This window comes from Impatiens glandulifera, chromosome 1, assembly GCF_907164915.1.
Source record: "Impatiens glandulifera chromosome 1, dImpGla2.1, whole genome shotgun sequence".
NCBI lineage: Eukaryota > Viridiplantae > Streptophyta > Magnoliopsida > Ericales > Balsaminaceae > Impatiens > Impatiens glandulifera.
The window spans coordinates 83,963,098-83,980,706 of record NC_061862.1 but is presented as its reverse complement, the minus strand read 5'-3'; the positions used below and the strand labels follow the sequence as shown (position 1 = coordinate 83,980,706).

Sequence of the window (17,609 nt, the reverse complement as noted above, 5' to 3'; positions counted from 1 at the left end):
TTTTTCAATTTAAAACGGTTAAAAATAAAATAAAAAATGCTAGAGGTATGTTACGAACTTGCAACCTAACAAAACAAGTACAACTCTTTAACCAACTAGGCTATTAAGACTTTATATTTTAAATTCAACACCAAAGTTGATAAACGCGGCACATTTTAACATTAATATAAGTTCAACTTTTTAACTAACTAATCTATATATATATATATAATGCTGCTTAATTTTTATAGTGTCCGGATTGCTGGGTCGAGAGCTGTTGTTAATTTGGATATTTGGGTCGGATTGTGGGTTGACCCGTTTTTAAATTTAAAACGGTTAAAAATAAAATTAAAAATGCTAGAGGTATGTTTCGAACTTGCAACTTAAGAAAACAAGTAGAACTCTTTAACCAACTAGGCTACTAAGACTTTATATTTTAAATTCAACACCAAATTTGTTAAACGCGGGACATTTTAACATTAATATAAGTTCAACTTTTTAACTAACTAATCTATATATATATATAATGCTGCTTAATTTTTAAAGTGTCCGGATTGCTGGGTCGAGAGCTGTTGTTAATTTGGATATTTGGGTCGGATTGTGGGTTGACCCGTTTTTAAATTTAAAACGGTTAAAAATAAAATTAAAAATGCTAGAGGTATGTTTCGAACTTGCAACTTAAGAAAACAAGTAGAACTCTTTAACCAACTAGGCTACTAAGACTTTATATTTTAAATTCAACACCAAATTTGTTAAACGCGGGACATTTTAACATTAATATAAGTTCAACTTTTTAACTAACTAATCTATATATATATATAATGATGCTTAATTTTTAAAGTGTCCGGATTGCCGGGTCGAGAGCTGTTGTTAATTTGGATATTTGGGTCGGATTGTGGGTTGACCCGTTTTTAAATTTAAAACGGTTAAAAATAAAATTAAAAATGCTAGATGTATGTTTCGAACTTGCAACCTAACAAAACAAGTACAACTCTTTAACCAATTAGGCTACTAAGACTTTATATTTTAAATTCAACACCAAATTTGATAAACGCGGGACATTTTAACATTAATATAAGTTCAACTTTTTAACTAACTAATCTATATATATATAATGATGCTTAATTTTTAAAGTGTCCGGATTGTCGGGTCGAGAGTTGTGGTTAATTTGGATACTTGGGTCGGATTGTGGGTTGATCCGCTTTAAATTTAAAACGGTTAAAAATAAAATTAAAAATGTTATCCGTAATTTTTTTTCCACTGTTTTTTATATTATTAATCGTGCAAATGCACGGGCTAAATGTTAGTTTAGTGTAGAACATATACTCTTTAAATAACTGAAATATAGAACTTACATTATTTAAATAACTTAGAATGGTTGAAGTGAATATTAGTTTTTTTTTTAATTTAACTTTTATTATGTAGAAATGTTAAAATATGTTAATACTATATAATTATTATGAATAACTAAACGATAACTAGTCAATAATGCAAATTGCAAAATTTGATGCAACTAAACACCAAACAAGATGTCGAAAATCGTTTGAGGTGTTTAAAAAAAAATAGACGACTAACGAAACAAAAATATTATAAATTATTATAATGATTCATATAGTCCACTATTAAAATAAGACAATAATATAATAAAAAAATTAACATCACAACAATTATCATGATCACGTTCAATTTTTTAAATAAAGATAAAAAATACTATACTCTCATTTTTCTGTGAACTTTGCTCACTTTTTTATTTATTTCATAGAAACCTACACATTTTTTTGTAAATAGAAAAATTGAAAAACTTGTAATTTGATAATTTAACATGATATATATACATGTGTCAACCTATTTATCTATTTTATTTTTTCAGTTTATAAACAAAATATCAAGATTTTGAATTCAACCTACATAAATATGTTAGTAAATATTTTTTTGTAAGTATTAAAAAATTATAATATAACCATTCAAGGAAAAAAATTCACATATAATTCCCTCAAATTTATACATTATATATCACCATTTACTACCATTCTCTTATTTAAATTTTATAATTTCTCAAATAAATTTGCCAATATGAACAATTTAACTATTAAAACACTTATAATTGTTTAATTATATTTTTATTTTTGTGTATAAATATATATTTTATAAGATAAATTTTGACACTTAATTCATATACGACTTATAGATTACTCATAAGTCATACTCATTTAAACTTTTTAAGACGAAGATTTATCATTATAAGCAATGATGTTTCAACAACTTCTACATTATCTAATTAGAGGAATTTCCTTAATTAATTATTATTGCCTCTCATTTGTGAAAGCAATTAATTCTAATCACATGGTCATGATCTTGATAGCCAAAAATTGCTTCCACTAAATTAATTTCCGTATAAATATATATTTTATAAGATAAATTTTGACACTTAATTCATATACGACTTATAGATTACTCATAAGTCATACTCATTTAAACTTTTTAAGACGAAGATTTATCATTATAAGCAATGATGTTTCAACAACTTCTACATTATCTAATTAGAGGAATTTCCTTAATTAATTATTATTGCCTCTCATTTGTGAAAGCAATTAATTCTAATCACATGGTCATGATCTTGATAGCCAAAAATTGCTTCCACTAAATTAATTTCCGTCTCTCACTATACCAGACTAATGAAAATCTAATGTTCTTACTCATTTCTAGGGATGTAAATGAACCGAGCTGCTCGTGAGCTATTCGAATCTTGGCTCGACAAAAAGCTCGTTCGAACTCGTTCGTTAGTCTTAACGAGTCGAGCTCAAGCTCGTTTAAAAGCTCGAAAATTTAAACGAGCCGAGCTTGAACTTCTCGATATTCGGCTCGTAAGCTCACGAACATGTTCGTTTATAGGCTCGCTTATAAGCTCGCGAACAAGTTCGTTTATAGGTTCACGAACACGTTCGATTATAATATTGTTTAAATATAATTTATAAATTATTTTAAAAAAATAGTAATATATAAATATATATTATAATAATTAATATTATTACATGATTATATTTATATTAATATAATAATAACCTATAAAGCTATAATTAAACTTAGGGTTAATAAATAGATATTTTTAAAATTCTTTTTTTATTCTGCAAGAGAACTCTTTAGAACTCTATAGAAGGATCTCGATAGTCAGTCTCTAGTCTCTCATATTTCTCTCTTCCGTCTAGCCAAGTCTCTCGTCTCTCTCTCTACCGTCTAGTCAAGGTCGTCGGTCTATAAGGTTGCAGCACACCAAGGTTTCAACGCTCTTTTCTTTCTCTCTTTTGCCAAGTTCTCTCGTCTAAGCATCAGTGGAAAGTGGAAATCAGTGGTTACGAATCATCTTAGAGGTGAGATTTTAATATTTTATAAAACCAGTTAGGTTTTGTGAAAAACAAAAACTTTAAATATTATTTTAGGTTTTATTTCTTAATTAGTATATTTGTTAGGGTTAGCTAGTGAGGTTTCAAAGTGTTTCAGATGCCGGGAGTTTCAACCTAAGGCTAGACAACAAAGAGGTGGTGACTGGTGACTGGTGAGAGGCTCATCCGGGCCACCTGCAACACCCAAACTTGAGAGGTTTTTCTAGGTTTAAGTCTCTATCTGAAATTGTTTTTGCATTAAACCTCAGTGATTTGTTTTATATGTTTAAACTAAAAAAGTAGACACCCTTGTTTTGTTGATTTCATACTTATTCTTTCTGTTTTTTTAGTCTTTTGTTTTGTTAACTAGACCTAATGTGTTTTTTCAGAATTCTCTTTTTAATTCTCTTTTATAGAACTATTGAAATGGTTTTATTTGATAGTTTGAAGAATTCTCTTTTTTGGAATCTGTTGATTATGTTGTGTATTAAAATATTCTAATGAATATTCTACAATACTATACTCTGTATTTCAGAAATTGAGTACAACACCAACTATGAAAAAAGTTCAAGTTCAACCAAATGAAATTAATAACACTGAAGCTTCTCAAAACAAGGAGGTGACTGAACCTGATAAGGTGACTGAACTTGATAATGTTATAGAAAATGAAAATAACCCATATGACACGAAGAAAAGGAAGCGTACATCTAAAATTTGGGATGATTTTAAAGTGATCACACTTATAGACGGGAATACAAAGGCTGAATGTATTCATTGTAAACATCATATGCAGTGTTTTTACCTTTTTTGAAGTATACTGCAACTAAAGAAAAATGCTCTATCATATTGGATGATAGCAAAATACTTTTGATAATATTTTTGTGTTATGGCCTTTTTAGAAGTATTCTAAAACTAAAGCAAAATGCTTTATGTAATTATGTTATTGGCTAGTGTTATAGTTTTGAAGGTTTACTTCCACTAATTTGTTACTCTTATCATTTGAAAAGTATATTTATAATTATAATTTTATTGTTGCATTCATTTCATTGTTCAATTTATAAACGAGCTCTTAACGAGCTTTCTAAACGAGCTTTAAACGAGCTTTCTAAACGAGCTTTAAACGAGCCGAGCACGAGCGACTCGTGAGCTCAAATAAATCCATACGAGCCGAGCTCGAGCTCGATTGTAAAAGCTCGAAACTAGCTCGAGCCGAGCTCGAACCCGAATATATACTAGACGAGCCGAGCTCGAGCATGATACGGCTCGACTCGGCTCATTTACATCCCTACTCATTTCATCCTTCGTCAAGATAGACCAATTTAGATTATAAACAAAATACCATGCAAATAAATAAAATATTATATATATACTTATAATTTTTATTTATACAATGTGATATATGGGATTTTAGAAAAAAAGATTTTTTTTATTGGGAATAGTTAGGGCTATTTCACGTCCAATTCCATTGCATTTGATACATTTTTTTTTTATTATAAAATGTTAATTCTCATTTATTCAAATAAGATATTAGTTTGTAATAATACAAAATAACATCTAAATAATCCAAACAAATAAATGAAAATTTAAATGTTAAATAATATGATAAATTTACAAAATTAAAATTTTAATGAAAAATATATAAATTTTTTAGGTTGACTTCAAATACGAATTTGTTTGAGTTTCATAACGATAAATGAGAAAGTTGAAAAATCCGAACATGGATATAAGTATTATAAATATAAGAATAATACGTAAGTATTATAATTTTTTTTATGATACTTGATTTTTGTTATAAATATAACTTTTTGAAGGATACAATGTTATGATCGTCGTAAAGAACAGAGAAATGTTTTGAGCCAAAGATACATGGTTATGTAATCACATGAAAGGAGGTATAATGTCTAATGCTATGAGGGGATCGAGACAATACATATTTAACAAAATGCATATCTTGAGAAAAAAAATGGAGATTATGAAAACTAACCAATCAAGCATGCGAGATAAGCTAGATTATTTATTGAGTTATTTATCGCCTATTGAGACACTCACCGCAATGACTTCCAATTTTAATCAATGTTAGATTAACTATTCACATAAATTGTTTATGTTAATGACTTTGTAGTCTTTGTCTTAAATTAAAAATGATATTTGGCTTTGGTTGAATAACTATTATGGTATATTATATGTCTTTTATATTGTTGAAAATAACTATTTTTTAGGCTGAAAATGACGTTTGGAGGTTGAAAATGAATCTTGTTTTAGGCTGATGATGACCTTTATTTTAGGGTGATAATGATATTTGTTTTAAGTTTAAAAATGATATTTGTTTTAGGTTGAAAGTAGTTTTTGATTTAGACATGATTTTGTTTTATGTTGAAATTAACTTTATTTAATGATAAAATTATCATTTATTTTAGGTTTAAAATGCTATTTTTAGAATGTACATAATGTAAATATTCATAGTGTGTATAAATTTAAAATTTGTATATTCACTATTAAAATTTTGTTTTATTTAGTTGTGAACATTTATTTATATGAATTGCGTTTATTAAATGATTAGAAAATTATGTTAAGTATGTTTTGATTGTTTAATAATTACTTATATTTTATTGTTTAGATAATATTCTTGACTATTTTTTTAAATAAAATTTATTTTAACTAATTTAGTAATGGTTGAATTGTAATTTGTTATTGATTGATATACATTTTTTTGTCTTAATATTTTATAGGACCAAAAGAATGATTGATATAATTTTGATGTAATTATATTTTTAGATAATATTTTAAGAAAAAATTAATATAAAATAATATAATATAAATATTATTTTGAATGTCTTATATTTTTTTTCCGTAAAAAATATAAGTTATAATTGTATATTTTTACCGCCTTTAATTGCCAATTAACTATTGCGTGTAGAATTTTTTTCCCCTTTATAGATCAATTATTTAATTACACTATTTTAACTCTTTATAACCGGGAAATTTAACGAAATGACCCTAATGATTGAGGTATTTGTCTCCGTAGTCACCTGCTAATTTATATTGCTCTGGCGACCACTTTAATTTTTTTGGACGAAAATACCATTTTTGCGTCACGCGAAGGGACTTTGCGTTTCGCGAAGTGGAAATGTGTGAAAAGTCCAGAATACCCTTACTATTTAATATAACCTCGCCTCATTTTTTTCATTTCTTTTCTTCTCCTTCTCTCTCTTCCCACTCTTCTCCTTCTCTCTAAACGGGGCGGCTACGGCAGCGGCGATCGGCGGCGATACAGACAATGAGCTCCACGACGAGCACGAGCACTGTTCCACTTGGTACGGTTTATCCTATGATACTTCAAGTTTATTGTTGTTCGGTTTCTGCATCTTCGAATCACTACTGTTTAGTGTTTATCCGATGATACTTCCCGTTTCGCGAAGGTCTTCCATTTCACAGTATTAATTATCCATTTCTTGTTTCTAAATCATGTTTTTTATTGCAGCCGAAGTTTTTGGTTTCTATAATGGAGAGTGGAAATTTGATGTTTATGGTATATTGTATTTTGATACCTCTTCAATCAAAACATTGGATTTATCCCAAAGTACTCGGTATGCCGAATTAGTTGATAAACTCTATGATAGACTTAACGTACAGAAATCTACATATGATTTAGTGCTGCAAGTCAAGTATGATATTCCTCGTATCACAAATCCTAGACCTATTGTTATTGATGAAGATGAGGATTTGAACACATATTTATCACGCTTGATTTTGGGTCAAAGTGTGTCACCATTATGTGTCTCTGTAGTAGAGAAGTCACCATTTACTAAAGAAAATATACCACTACTTACATACCCAACTCAAGAAAGTATACTACCACCACCACTTACTCAAAAAATTGTACAAGAAGTTGTACCCTCGGATGTCTTTGTTGAAAGTCAAAATGAAGCCGGAGATAATTTTTTGCCTTACATCCCACTTACTTAGGACTTGCATGCTACTACTAGTGCAAGAGCATCAATAACTACACCAACTAGTGCAAGAAGAGCATTAATGGGTACACCAACTAGTGCAAGAAGATCATCAATGGGTACACCATCTAGTACAAGAAGATCATCAATGGGTACACCATCTAGTGCAAGGAGATCATCATTAGGTACACCATCGACAAACCCGACATACATATCACCGATAGACCCGCCAGACATATCACCGACAGACCCCTCATTTGCGATGACATACTGAAATCGTATTGGAAGTCAGTGCATTGTTTGAAAATAAAAAAGAACTACAACTGATGCTATATAAATATGCGATGACTAATTATTTTGAATTCAAAGTGGAGAAGTCAAAAAACATCTTTGGTATGGGAAATGTTTGGATGAGACATGCAACTGGAGATTGCGTGCTGTGAAAGGTAAATTATCTGAGATGTTTGAGATCCGGAAATTCGACCAACAACACTCATGCTCAGTTTTGTCGAGGTCAGAGAAAAAAATGCAAACACCAGCATTGGTTATTGGGCAATGCATGAAGAGTAAGTACATGAACCATCACCATAACCACTTGCCTAAGAAAATAATTGAAGACATGCAGTCAACTTATGGGATATATTTGACTTATAATAAGGCATGGAGGGCAATGGAAAATGCTTTAATGGCGGTGCGAGGAACGATAGAGGATTCCTATGGAAAATTACCATCATACCTTTACATGTTGGAGAAAAATAATACGGGTACCATAACAGACATCCAGACAGACGAGCTCGACCACTTCAAGTATATGTTCATGTCCCTAGGCCTCTCAATTAGGGGTTTCAAAGCCTTTTGCCGTCCCGTATTGTGCGTTGATGTCAGTTTTCTTAAGCACAAAGTGGGAGGTCAACTATTGGTGGCTATTGCATTGGATGTGAATGAGCAACTATATCCTGTCGCATTCGGCGTTGTTGATTCCGAGAATAATAACTCTTGGACTTATTTTATGCAAAAATTGAGAGAAGCAATTGAATTAGTTGATGATCACATTGCCAATGCCTTGTGTGCTGTTTTTCCAGAAGCAGACCACAATGCGTTCACATATCACATAAAGATGAATATTATGGCCAAATTCAAAACGGATAAATGTCATATGGAGTTTGATTTGGCTTCTCGTGCGTACACAGTCTCCAACTTTAACCGATTTTTTTGACAAGATAAGGGTTAAAGATCAAATGATTGCTGCCTATTTGGAAAAAATTGGAATCCAAAGATGGAGTAGAGCATTTCCCCCGATAAGCGATATAATCAACTCACAAGCAATTATGCTGAGAGTTTTAATAGTCAAAGTAGGGAAGCCAATAAGTATCCCATTTCCGCAATGGCTGAGTATTTAAGATTGACAATACAACATTGATTTAATGATAGAAGAGAAAAAACGTCCAACCACCAAGAAGTTTTATCTCCAACTTATGAAAAGTTATTACGTGAGGGATTCGACAAGGCCATATTCTATACAATATCATCGTTTAACCGATTCGAGTTTTATGTGCATGACAATGAGTCCCATTTTAAAGTCAATTTGAAAGACATGAACTGCACTTGTAGAGTATTTGAAGTTTCCGGTCTTCCTTGTACGCATGCAATGGCTGCTGTCCGTCACCGCAATTTGGTTTGTTATGACTTCTGTTCAAGGTATTATTTAGCTCACATGTTCAATCTATTTAACCAATTGTTTAATCATTTTATTTTCCATACTGACAGGTATTACACAACTGAATCTTGGATGAATGCATATGCAGAGACATGTTATCCTGCTGGTGATGAAGACGATTGAGATATTTCCGAAATTATCAAGGAACGCGTGTGTCTAAAACCACCTATTAAGGTTAAGAAAGGGCGGCCACAAACAAAGTGTAGGTCATCCCAATGTGAAGTCCGTAAGGTCCCGAGACGATGCAACTCATGTGCTGGACTATGACATAATAGGGTAACATGCAAAACAGTTATGCATGCACCATCTACTGCAAGAGCATCATCATCTAAGCATCATGAGTCATCATCTCAACAGCACGAGTCATCATCTCAACAATATGAGCCTTTAGGTTCAAACATTTAAGATTGTGGTGATACGTTGTAGTGTTCCTTTGTTAATTGAACTAAAACAGTGTAGTATGTTTGAGATAAGTTATAGTATGTTTGGGATAAGTTGTATTATGTTTCTTGTATCATGTGTACTGATCAATACTTAGCGAAACGCGAAGTCAAAAGTTAAAGTTAAAGTTAAAGTTAAAAGTTAAAGTTCAAAGTTAAAGTTAAATTTAAATTTATGTTTTTATAAATAGAGGTAAAGTTACACATACACACGTTGTACATTGAAGGATACCTTCAAGTCTGAATAGCAGGCAAGGAAGGATACACAATTTAGTTTAGTTTGAGTATCTTTCCTTACTGTTATTCAGCCTTGAAGTTTCTTCACATACAATGGTTTTACACTGAAGTGCAGGCTTGAAGTTTCAATTGAAAGTGTCTTCTAATTCTTTGGTATGTTATGTACATTGAAGTTCATGTTCAATTCTTTGGTAAGAATCTTGGTATGTTTTTCATTTAAAGAAAAATGTTAAAAACATGAATATACACAAAAATCAACTTATAATATAGATTTAAAGAAAAACGTGAAGTACTTAGCGTATCGCGAAGTACCTAGCGAAACGTGAAGTACTTAGTGTATCGCGAAGTACCTAGCGTATCACGAAGTACCTAGCGAAACGCGAAAAACCTAGCGAAACGCGAAGTCATTCAAATTATCATCCAATGTAATGAATCAGCCAGAATATACACACACAAAATTAAACTACAAATATTTTAACATTACATGTAACTTTAAGTTCAAGTTCTATCCAAAATTCAATACAAGATACTAAGGTTCGATAATTTGATGGAATAACCTGACCGCCATCTTCTGTCTAAAAAACTCCATTTCATCGGAGGTCACCTTCTCTACACCCAAGTTAACAGTCAAGTATTCCATTTACATAAACATAAATACACCACAGTCCTCGCTCTCGGTTGCTCTAAGGACTTCCCCTACCTTAGCTGATGCATTTTTGGCTGGGGTGTTGAATCCTTTTGTTTGTCATGGTCTCGAAGTTGAAATTAAGAACCTTTGTAGCTTAGCATTAGAGACTCCCTTTGTAAATAATCGTGGAACCATCTCACACAAAGGTCTCAAATATGGATTGAGATTCCTATAAATACAAGAGTCATTAGAGACTTCCTATAATATTCTTGACTATTTTTTTAATAAAATTTATTTTAACTAATTTAGTAATAGTTGAATTGGAATTTGTTATTGATTGATAATTTTTTTGTCTTATTATTTTATAAACCCCAATAATGAACTTAAGAAAAGTTGTTTTAAATCTTGGAAATGATAATTTATTTTTATTCATATGCTAAGTGTTTATTTTGGATGACTTGAATACTTAAATGATATTTTGATATAATTATATTTTTAGATAATATTTTTAATTTTTTTAAATATAAAATATTGTATTATTTATAAAATATAAATATTATTTTGAAAGTCTTATATTTTTTCCCAAAAATAATATAAGTTATAATTTTATATTTTTATGGCCTTTACTTGCCAATTAACTATTACCTACAGTATTTTTGCCTTTATATGTCAACTATTATTATTTTTATTATCTTTATAAATCAACTATTTAATGACGCTATTTTTAGCGTCTTTATAATAAACTATTATGCCAACTATTTAATTGGGGTTAATTTTACCACTTTTATAGGATAGCTATTAAATTCAGTTTTATTAGAAACTGCAGTTAGAGAGTATTAACTATGGTTTTACAAACTATATAATTAGAGACTATTAATTAAGGTAATTTTACCGTTCTTAACTGTAAAAATTATTTTAACGACAGAACTTTTAACGATGGTGGACTACAATGATTTTATTACTGGAAATATGTTTAACGACATAAAATATACATTAACGACAATAGAAACTGTCTTTAAATGTTACTTTTTCACTAGTAAAATCATTGGTAAACAATGCTAAATTTTTTAACACTTGATAATTGACCATCTACATATATATATATATATAGTTACAATAATAAGAAATTCGTACAAATTAAGGGATGATACCTTTAAGAGGGCTTCTAAATGAAAAACTCGTTTCGATAACTTTCCATTGAACAAAAGAGAAACAACTCAAGATCTGACAATTTCATTATCTTTAATGCTAAAATGAGAATGTCCACATACTCAAGAAAGCATCATCAAGACAATTGGAGGTATGAACTGCAAACGATCCACCCAAAATTGAGAGTAATTTTGAATTATAAAAAATTTGGATAAAAAATCCGATCCAACTAAACAAGATACTAGACTGAACAAAATACAACACCAACTCAATAAAACGAAGGAAAATAAAATTAAATAAAATAATAAAATGATCTTGTGTTGCAAGGTTAAAAGCGTTAATATTATACTAATTTTAAATACGCAACGTTACATAATTAACAAAGCAAAATTGTCTCGATTAGACACTAAATAGGTTGTCGAGAATCAATTAAAATATTTTAAAATAAAATTAAAGAAACTCAACTAATTTGAGTGTATTTGTGTAAATCTAAATTTGCATAATTAATATTATTAATTATTATAATAATACATGTCGTTCAAAATGTTAAAATTCGTCAATAATATTACTATAAAAAGTTAACATCACGAAACATGATTTATCCATCATAAATGATTTTTTTTTAATTAAAGAAAATAGAATGACCCATTGCCATACCATCCACTCCAACTTAAGGCGTCATAAATGAGAATTGGATATCAGAAATGATTGTTAAAAAGCAGTTTACAATATTTAAAAATAAAAGATAAAAACTCTGTCATTTTTTAAATTACATCTTTCAAACCCACAAATTTTTACAAATAAAAAATGATAAACTTGTTATTTAATAGTGTAACATGACTTATATGCTCGAGCTACATAATAGTTAACAATAGCGGTTTATAATTTCATAAAAAAAAACTCAATCACGTAATTTTTTATAAACAAAATAAAGCCGTTGATATCTAATAAAAAAATAGAACAACAGATTAAGTGGTTGATATCTAATAAAATAACATTACTTACATCATCATTACTTACATCATCGTTTAACTAATATATCTTTTTGGACTTGAAAAGATATATTTCAAGCAGTTAAGTCTATCTCTAACAAAATAAAACTTTCAAGATAAGTTAAAATTTTGTTTTTTTCACTACTCAGATTTGAGTTGATGTTGTGTTTTGTTTGGTGTGATAATTTTTTTAGTTAAATCAAATTTTTTTATTCAGGATTTTATAATCCGAATAATATTCTTAATTTTCGGTGAATTGTTTGTCGTTCCTATTTATACCTTCTAATTTTATCCATGATCATTTCTTGAATTTGTATTTGTCTCATTTTTTAGCCAAAGGAAATAAAGTTAATAGATGATATTATAAATCTTCATCTACTTGTTTAAAGTTTGTTTATATTATTTTAAAATTTAAAGTTTTGATATGTATATTCAAGTTAAAAAAAGTAAAAATAAAAATTCATATATTTTAATATTTTGGAAGTAGGGACAAAAGTAAAGAAAGGAAGAAGACGGTTTTCAGTCTTGTATTTTCTATTATACCGTAATACGCAACCTGCGTTATTCTTCGCCCGCGGCAAGGGAAATGCCTCTTTCTACTCAATTGTGATAGACGAGATTCTTCGTATATATATATATATATATATACATCGTCTTCCTCATCATCATCCACTCATTTCCATTTCCATTTCCTGTTTCAATCCCATCACTTTTTCGCTATCATTTGACCATTTTTCTCTGTAACGTTTCTTCTTTTCCAACCCCACTAATAAATCCATAGTCTTGTTGCTTCTCTCTCTCCCTCTTTCTTTCAATCAACCAATCTATCCGAGATACGAACTCAGAAGCTTGATCAATGGAAACCCTATCGGCGGGTGAAGCTAATTTGGAGCAAATTGCTGAGGAATTTTACTGTTGCATATGCCTGTACACTTCTTTTCCCTTCATACATGTCAAAATCATTACTTTATTTCTTGCTTGAATTAGAATTAATCTAACTTTTGGATATTCCCGATTCATCCAATGAGTCCAGAAAGATAACAGTTTTTTGTAGTGATCTTTTTCCTCTTTATTTTTCTGCAGAGATCTTCTCTTCAAACCTGTTGTACTGGGTAAGTTGTTGTTCTTCTTGCAAAGTCGTGAATATCTAGATTTGGGTCCAATCCATTTACTGATCTTTCTTCTACAATTGCAGCTTGTGGCCACATGTCTTGCTTCTGGTGTGTCCACCAATCCATGAACGGGCTACAAGAGTCTCAGTGTCCCATATGTAGGAATCAATATCATTACTTTCCCGCCATCTGTGAGGTTCTTCACTTTTTGCTTGTCAAAGCTTATCCAGAAACTTATAAGAGAAGGGAATCTCAGATTTTAGGTGAGTTCTGTTGGTCAGTCACATTTCTTGCTTGCCTCTTGTATTCGTTGTTTATGCATATAGTTTCTGATATCTCGTGTTGGTCCAGTCGAGGAAGAAGTTAAAGGTTGTTCTTCTCCTAGTTTCTATCCTGGCCAACAGGCATCTCTGATTGGTGACAATCTGAATGACAAGGTTTGTCAAGGATAATCTTCCATAAACATTTATGCATTACTCGTGCTTGCAAACCTTTGTAATTCAGAATTAAGACCTTGGGATAAGTTGATTATTTATTTTTCTTTAGGTTGATAATAAGAATACGCTGCTGAATAGAACATTTGGCATTGTTGGAGGAGGCATAAATGCCGTAGACATGAAAGAAAGCAATTTATCTGAAACAAATCAAAAGATTACTGTGAATGATGTGTTGTGTGCTGCATGCAATCAACTGCTATTTCATCCTGCTGTCCTTAACTGTGGCCATGGTATTTTTTTTTAATGTTACTGAAGCTCCGTTGCTTTATCTATTATGTTATTGGTTCTAATGTTTGTTAATTGTAAATTCACATTGCTCTTTTTTCTATCTCCCGCCCCTCACCTCTGGTGACATTAGTATTCTGCACAAGTTGCATTGCACCAGCCAATGAGGCAGTTGGGGCAGTTTGTCATGTTTGTCAAAGGATAGATCCCAGGGGATTCCCAAAAGTATGTTTGGCCTTTGATAATTTCTTGGTGGAACACTTCCCAAAGGAATATGCAACCAGGAAACAGGCGGTTCTACTCAAGCAAGCACAAATGCAGCATGAGAATCCAGTGACATGTATGTCTCCTTGTCTTTGATATCCTCTCCATCACTTTTATCTTGATTTGTGAAAATTATAATCTTCAGATTCTTCACCACAACGAACTGTATTTAATAACTTGCTGACTCTAGCTTCTTTAGAAAGCAGATTCCTAACGTGGAAAAAGGAACAATGAGTTATAGCTGACGAATAAGCTATAGCTTTTCAGGAACAAATCCTTCAAAGAACATTGTCTATAACAATCTTAAATCAATTCCTCAATTTATCCCCATATATATATGAAAAGGACTAGCCTGATAATGGTAACTTGATCACACAATGGATGTTTTAATCCTTATACATATAATCTTACCAACATAGTTTGTTTTATTAAATACTTAATACACCTAAATTTTCTAATTCAGTAAATCTTTATAAATAAGTTCATTTGCCTACTCCAACGCTATATTGAAACAGAATTTAGAATAATTGCCCATCAATAATATTTTGGCTGTATTATATATCAAACATCTAAAAGCTTAATACTGGATGTGTGACCATGTTATGCATAATCTCCATAAACAATATTTTCATTTTCTTATTTCAGAAGTGCCTTGAATGTTGAAGAGTGTGTTACGAGAAGCTTGTAGAAAATCTCCATAGCATAGATAAGAGATAAGAGTGTCTTTTAACTACCATTTCAACATAATCTAACCACATATATACCCACACTTTAATATCTAAGTGAACTTACAACTCAAACCCAAATAACATATAATAAATATAATAATTACATCAAATGGCTCATTGGCATTAGGGAATATAAATAAAACATAACAATATTGTAGGCTCACTAAGATATTAGAGAGTGAGTATAGTTGAGGTAGAAAATAGTTAGGTTAGAATTATGAATGAATATTCAAAGTGTAAAACTCATATTGGCAATGGAGACTCTCCATGTTTCTCATCTAAGGACTAGTTCTCATCTCCTCTTGCATTCTCCTATCTCATCCCTTTCTACTTATTACAGTTTTTCAATAAACAACATTTATGTTGCATATTCAACGATCTGTACAAATATTGTTTGTATTTATTAGAAGTCTTTGTGACCACTCATTTAGTTCAAACTATATCATTTAAAAAGGAAAACATTATTGTTTGTAGCATTCTTACATTTTGTTTCTCTTCTGTAACCACCTGGGAAGATGCTTAGTGTTTGTTTGATCTGTTGGTTCACAAAGCAATCTTGTTACTTTCAGGCTCCACCACATCCGTTGAAAACGGCGTTCAGCTCTCATCACCTAAGGAAGAAAATCTTCAACCATGTTGGGGTGATAAAGGCGCACATTTACATACTGGAGTTGGTTGCGACATTTGTGGGGTAAGAATGTGGTTTGTGTGTTTATTTTCACTAATAGGACACCTAGATTGTCTTTATATAAAATCATTAGTCTTGGCATGAAAGGAAATATAAAAGGAGAAGTGTTTTGTGGAGCATTATTATTATCAGTTTATTGCTAGAAACCGCAAATTTCTTTTTTTGTCATGTTTTCAGCGACAGTTATTCGAAACAAGAAGTATTTATAATAGTATAATAATGATAACAACAAGTTACATGGACTTACAGATGTTCCCAATAGTTGGAGATAGATACAGATGCATGGATTGCAAGGAAGAGATAGGTTTCGACCTGTGTGGGCAGTGCTACAACAGTCATTCAAAGGTCCCTGGGCGTTTTAATCAGCAACACACCCCAGAACACAAATTTGAACTCTGGGATTCAAACCATTTTCGTATATTTCTGTCAAGAATGCTAAGGGGCCAGACTCAAGATCGCTTACTCCCCTTCCTTTTATCTGGTATCACTTCTGCAACAGATGACCAAGATGAAACCAATATCTCTAGTATACTCCAACTTAGCCAGCAGGAGGACCAGACCACCACCAATCTCAGTACTAGTACTAGTCCTAGTACTAGCACTAGTAGTACACCACCTTCTACTTCTACTACTGCCGAAGATAGTGAAAATGATGTTGCCTTGAATAATACCACATGAGAGGTCCATGATCTATTTGGGTTTTAAACTCCCTTCTTTCTTTAGGGAGGGTGGTGTGATGGGGGTAGTAGGTATATATGTATGCCTAAAGAAAAACTTTTCATAATGTCTCTTCTTCTGCTTCAAAAGATTTCATAATATGTCATTTTATCTACATGTACATGCTGCTTATTCCAGTATTATGTGAAATTAAATACTAACCCTGGAAAGAAAACCATCTTGCTTTGGTTCAACAGATTTTGATTGATATGTTGTTAATCAAACCTTTGACATACCCTATTTTCATGAATGATAAAACCTGTTTCTTTCACCTCTTCTTAAGCTTTGTTCCTTTTTTAGTTGGTCATCTCTCATTAGTTTTGGGCAAAGTCTAACTTCAACATTTACTGCATTTCTAAAAGCTAAGTCCCTGCCTTGGCAAAATGGAGGTAGGAATTCTCTTTAAACCACTATAAATCTAGTGTATTTACTGCATTCCTACTCCAAATCTTGGTGTTTATTAAGTGCAATCATCTCTACTTCCTCTTGAATACTATCTGGGCTTAGGGGTTTGTGTTCCAATTTCTTTACTACAAAAACAGGTTTCTGGCTCAAAATATGTGAAATCAACATGAAGTTTGATTCATTTCTCGGTTACTTCACTTGCATGTGCTCCAACATGGTTAGATATTGTACTATATGTTGTGATAAAATGCTGCATCGTCATAAGTAAGAGTTTTGTGTGCATACGACTTCTCTGGATTCCTCCCAATATTTATCTCGGATAGATTAGATTGCTCATTTCATAAGAGTTTTGTGTGCATACGACTTCTCTGGATTCCTCCCAATGTTTATCTCGGATAGATTAGATTGCTCATTTTCATCAGGTATTACCGGGCCAGATGCAGACCTTTCTTTGGAATGTCCATGCACCACAAACAAGAGTATCAGTCTCCATTTTGTTGA

The 17,609-nt window shown here is 31.2% G+C and overlaps 1 protein-coding gene across 1 annotated transcript; it reads left to right on the top strand.

The window, feature by feature from the left end:
- Positions 1 to 13,023: 13,023 nt before the first annotated feature.
- On the top strand, positions 13,024 to 16,974 carry LOC124921937 (E3 ubiquitin-protein ligase PRT1-like). Its single transcript, XM_047462644.1, has 8 exons — positions 13,024 to 13,399; positions 13,556 to 13,584; positions 13,668 to 13,847; positions 13,936 to 14,021; positions 14,131 to 14,311; positions 14,440 to 14,646; positions 15,868 to 15,989; positions 16,236 to 16,974. Exons 1-8 carry the CDS (start codon positions 13,329 to 13,331, stop codon positions 16,662 to 16,664), a joined length of 1,305 nt encoding a protein of 434 aa, XP_047318600.1. The 5' UTR covers positions 13,024 to 13,328; the 3' UTR covers positions 16,665 to 16,974.
- Positions 16,975 to 17,609: the final 635 nt, after the last annotated feature.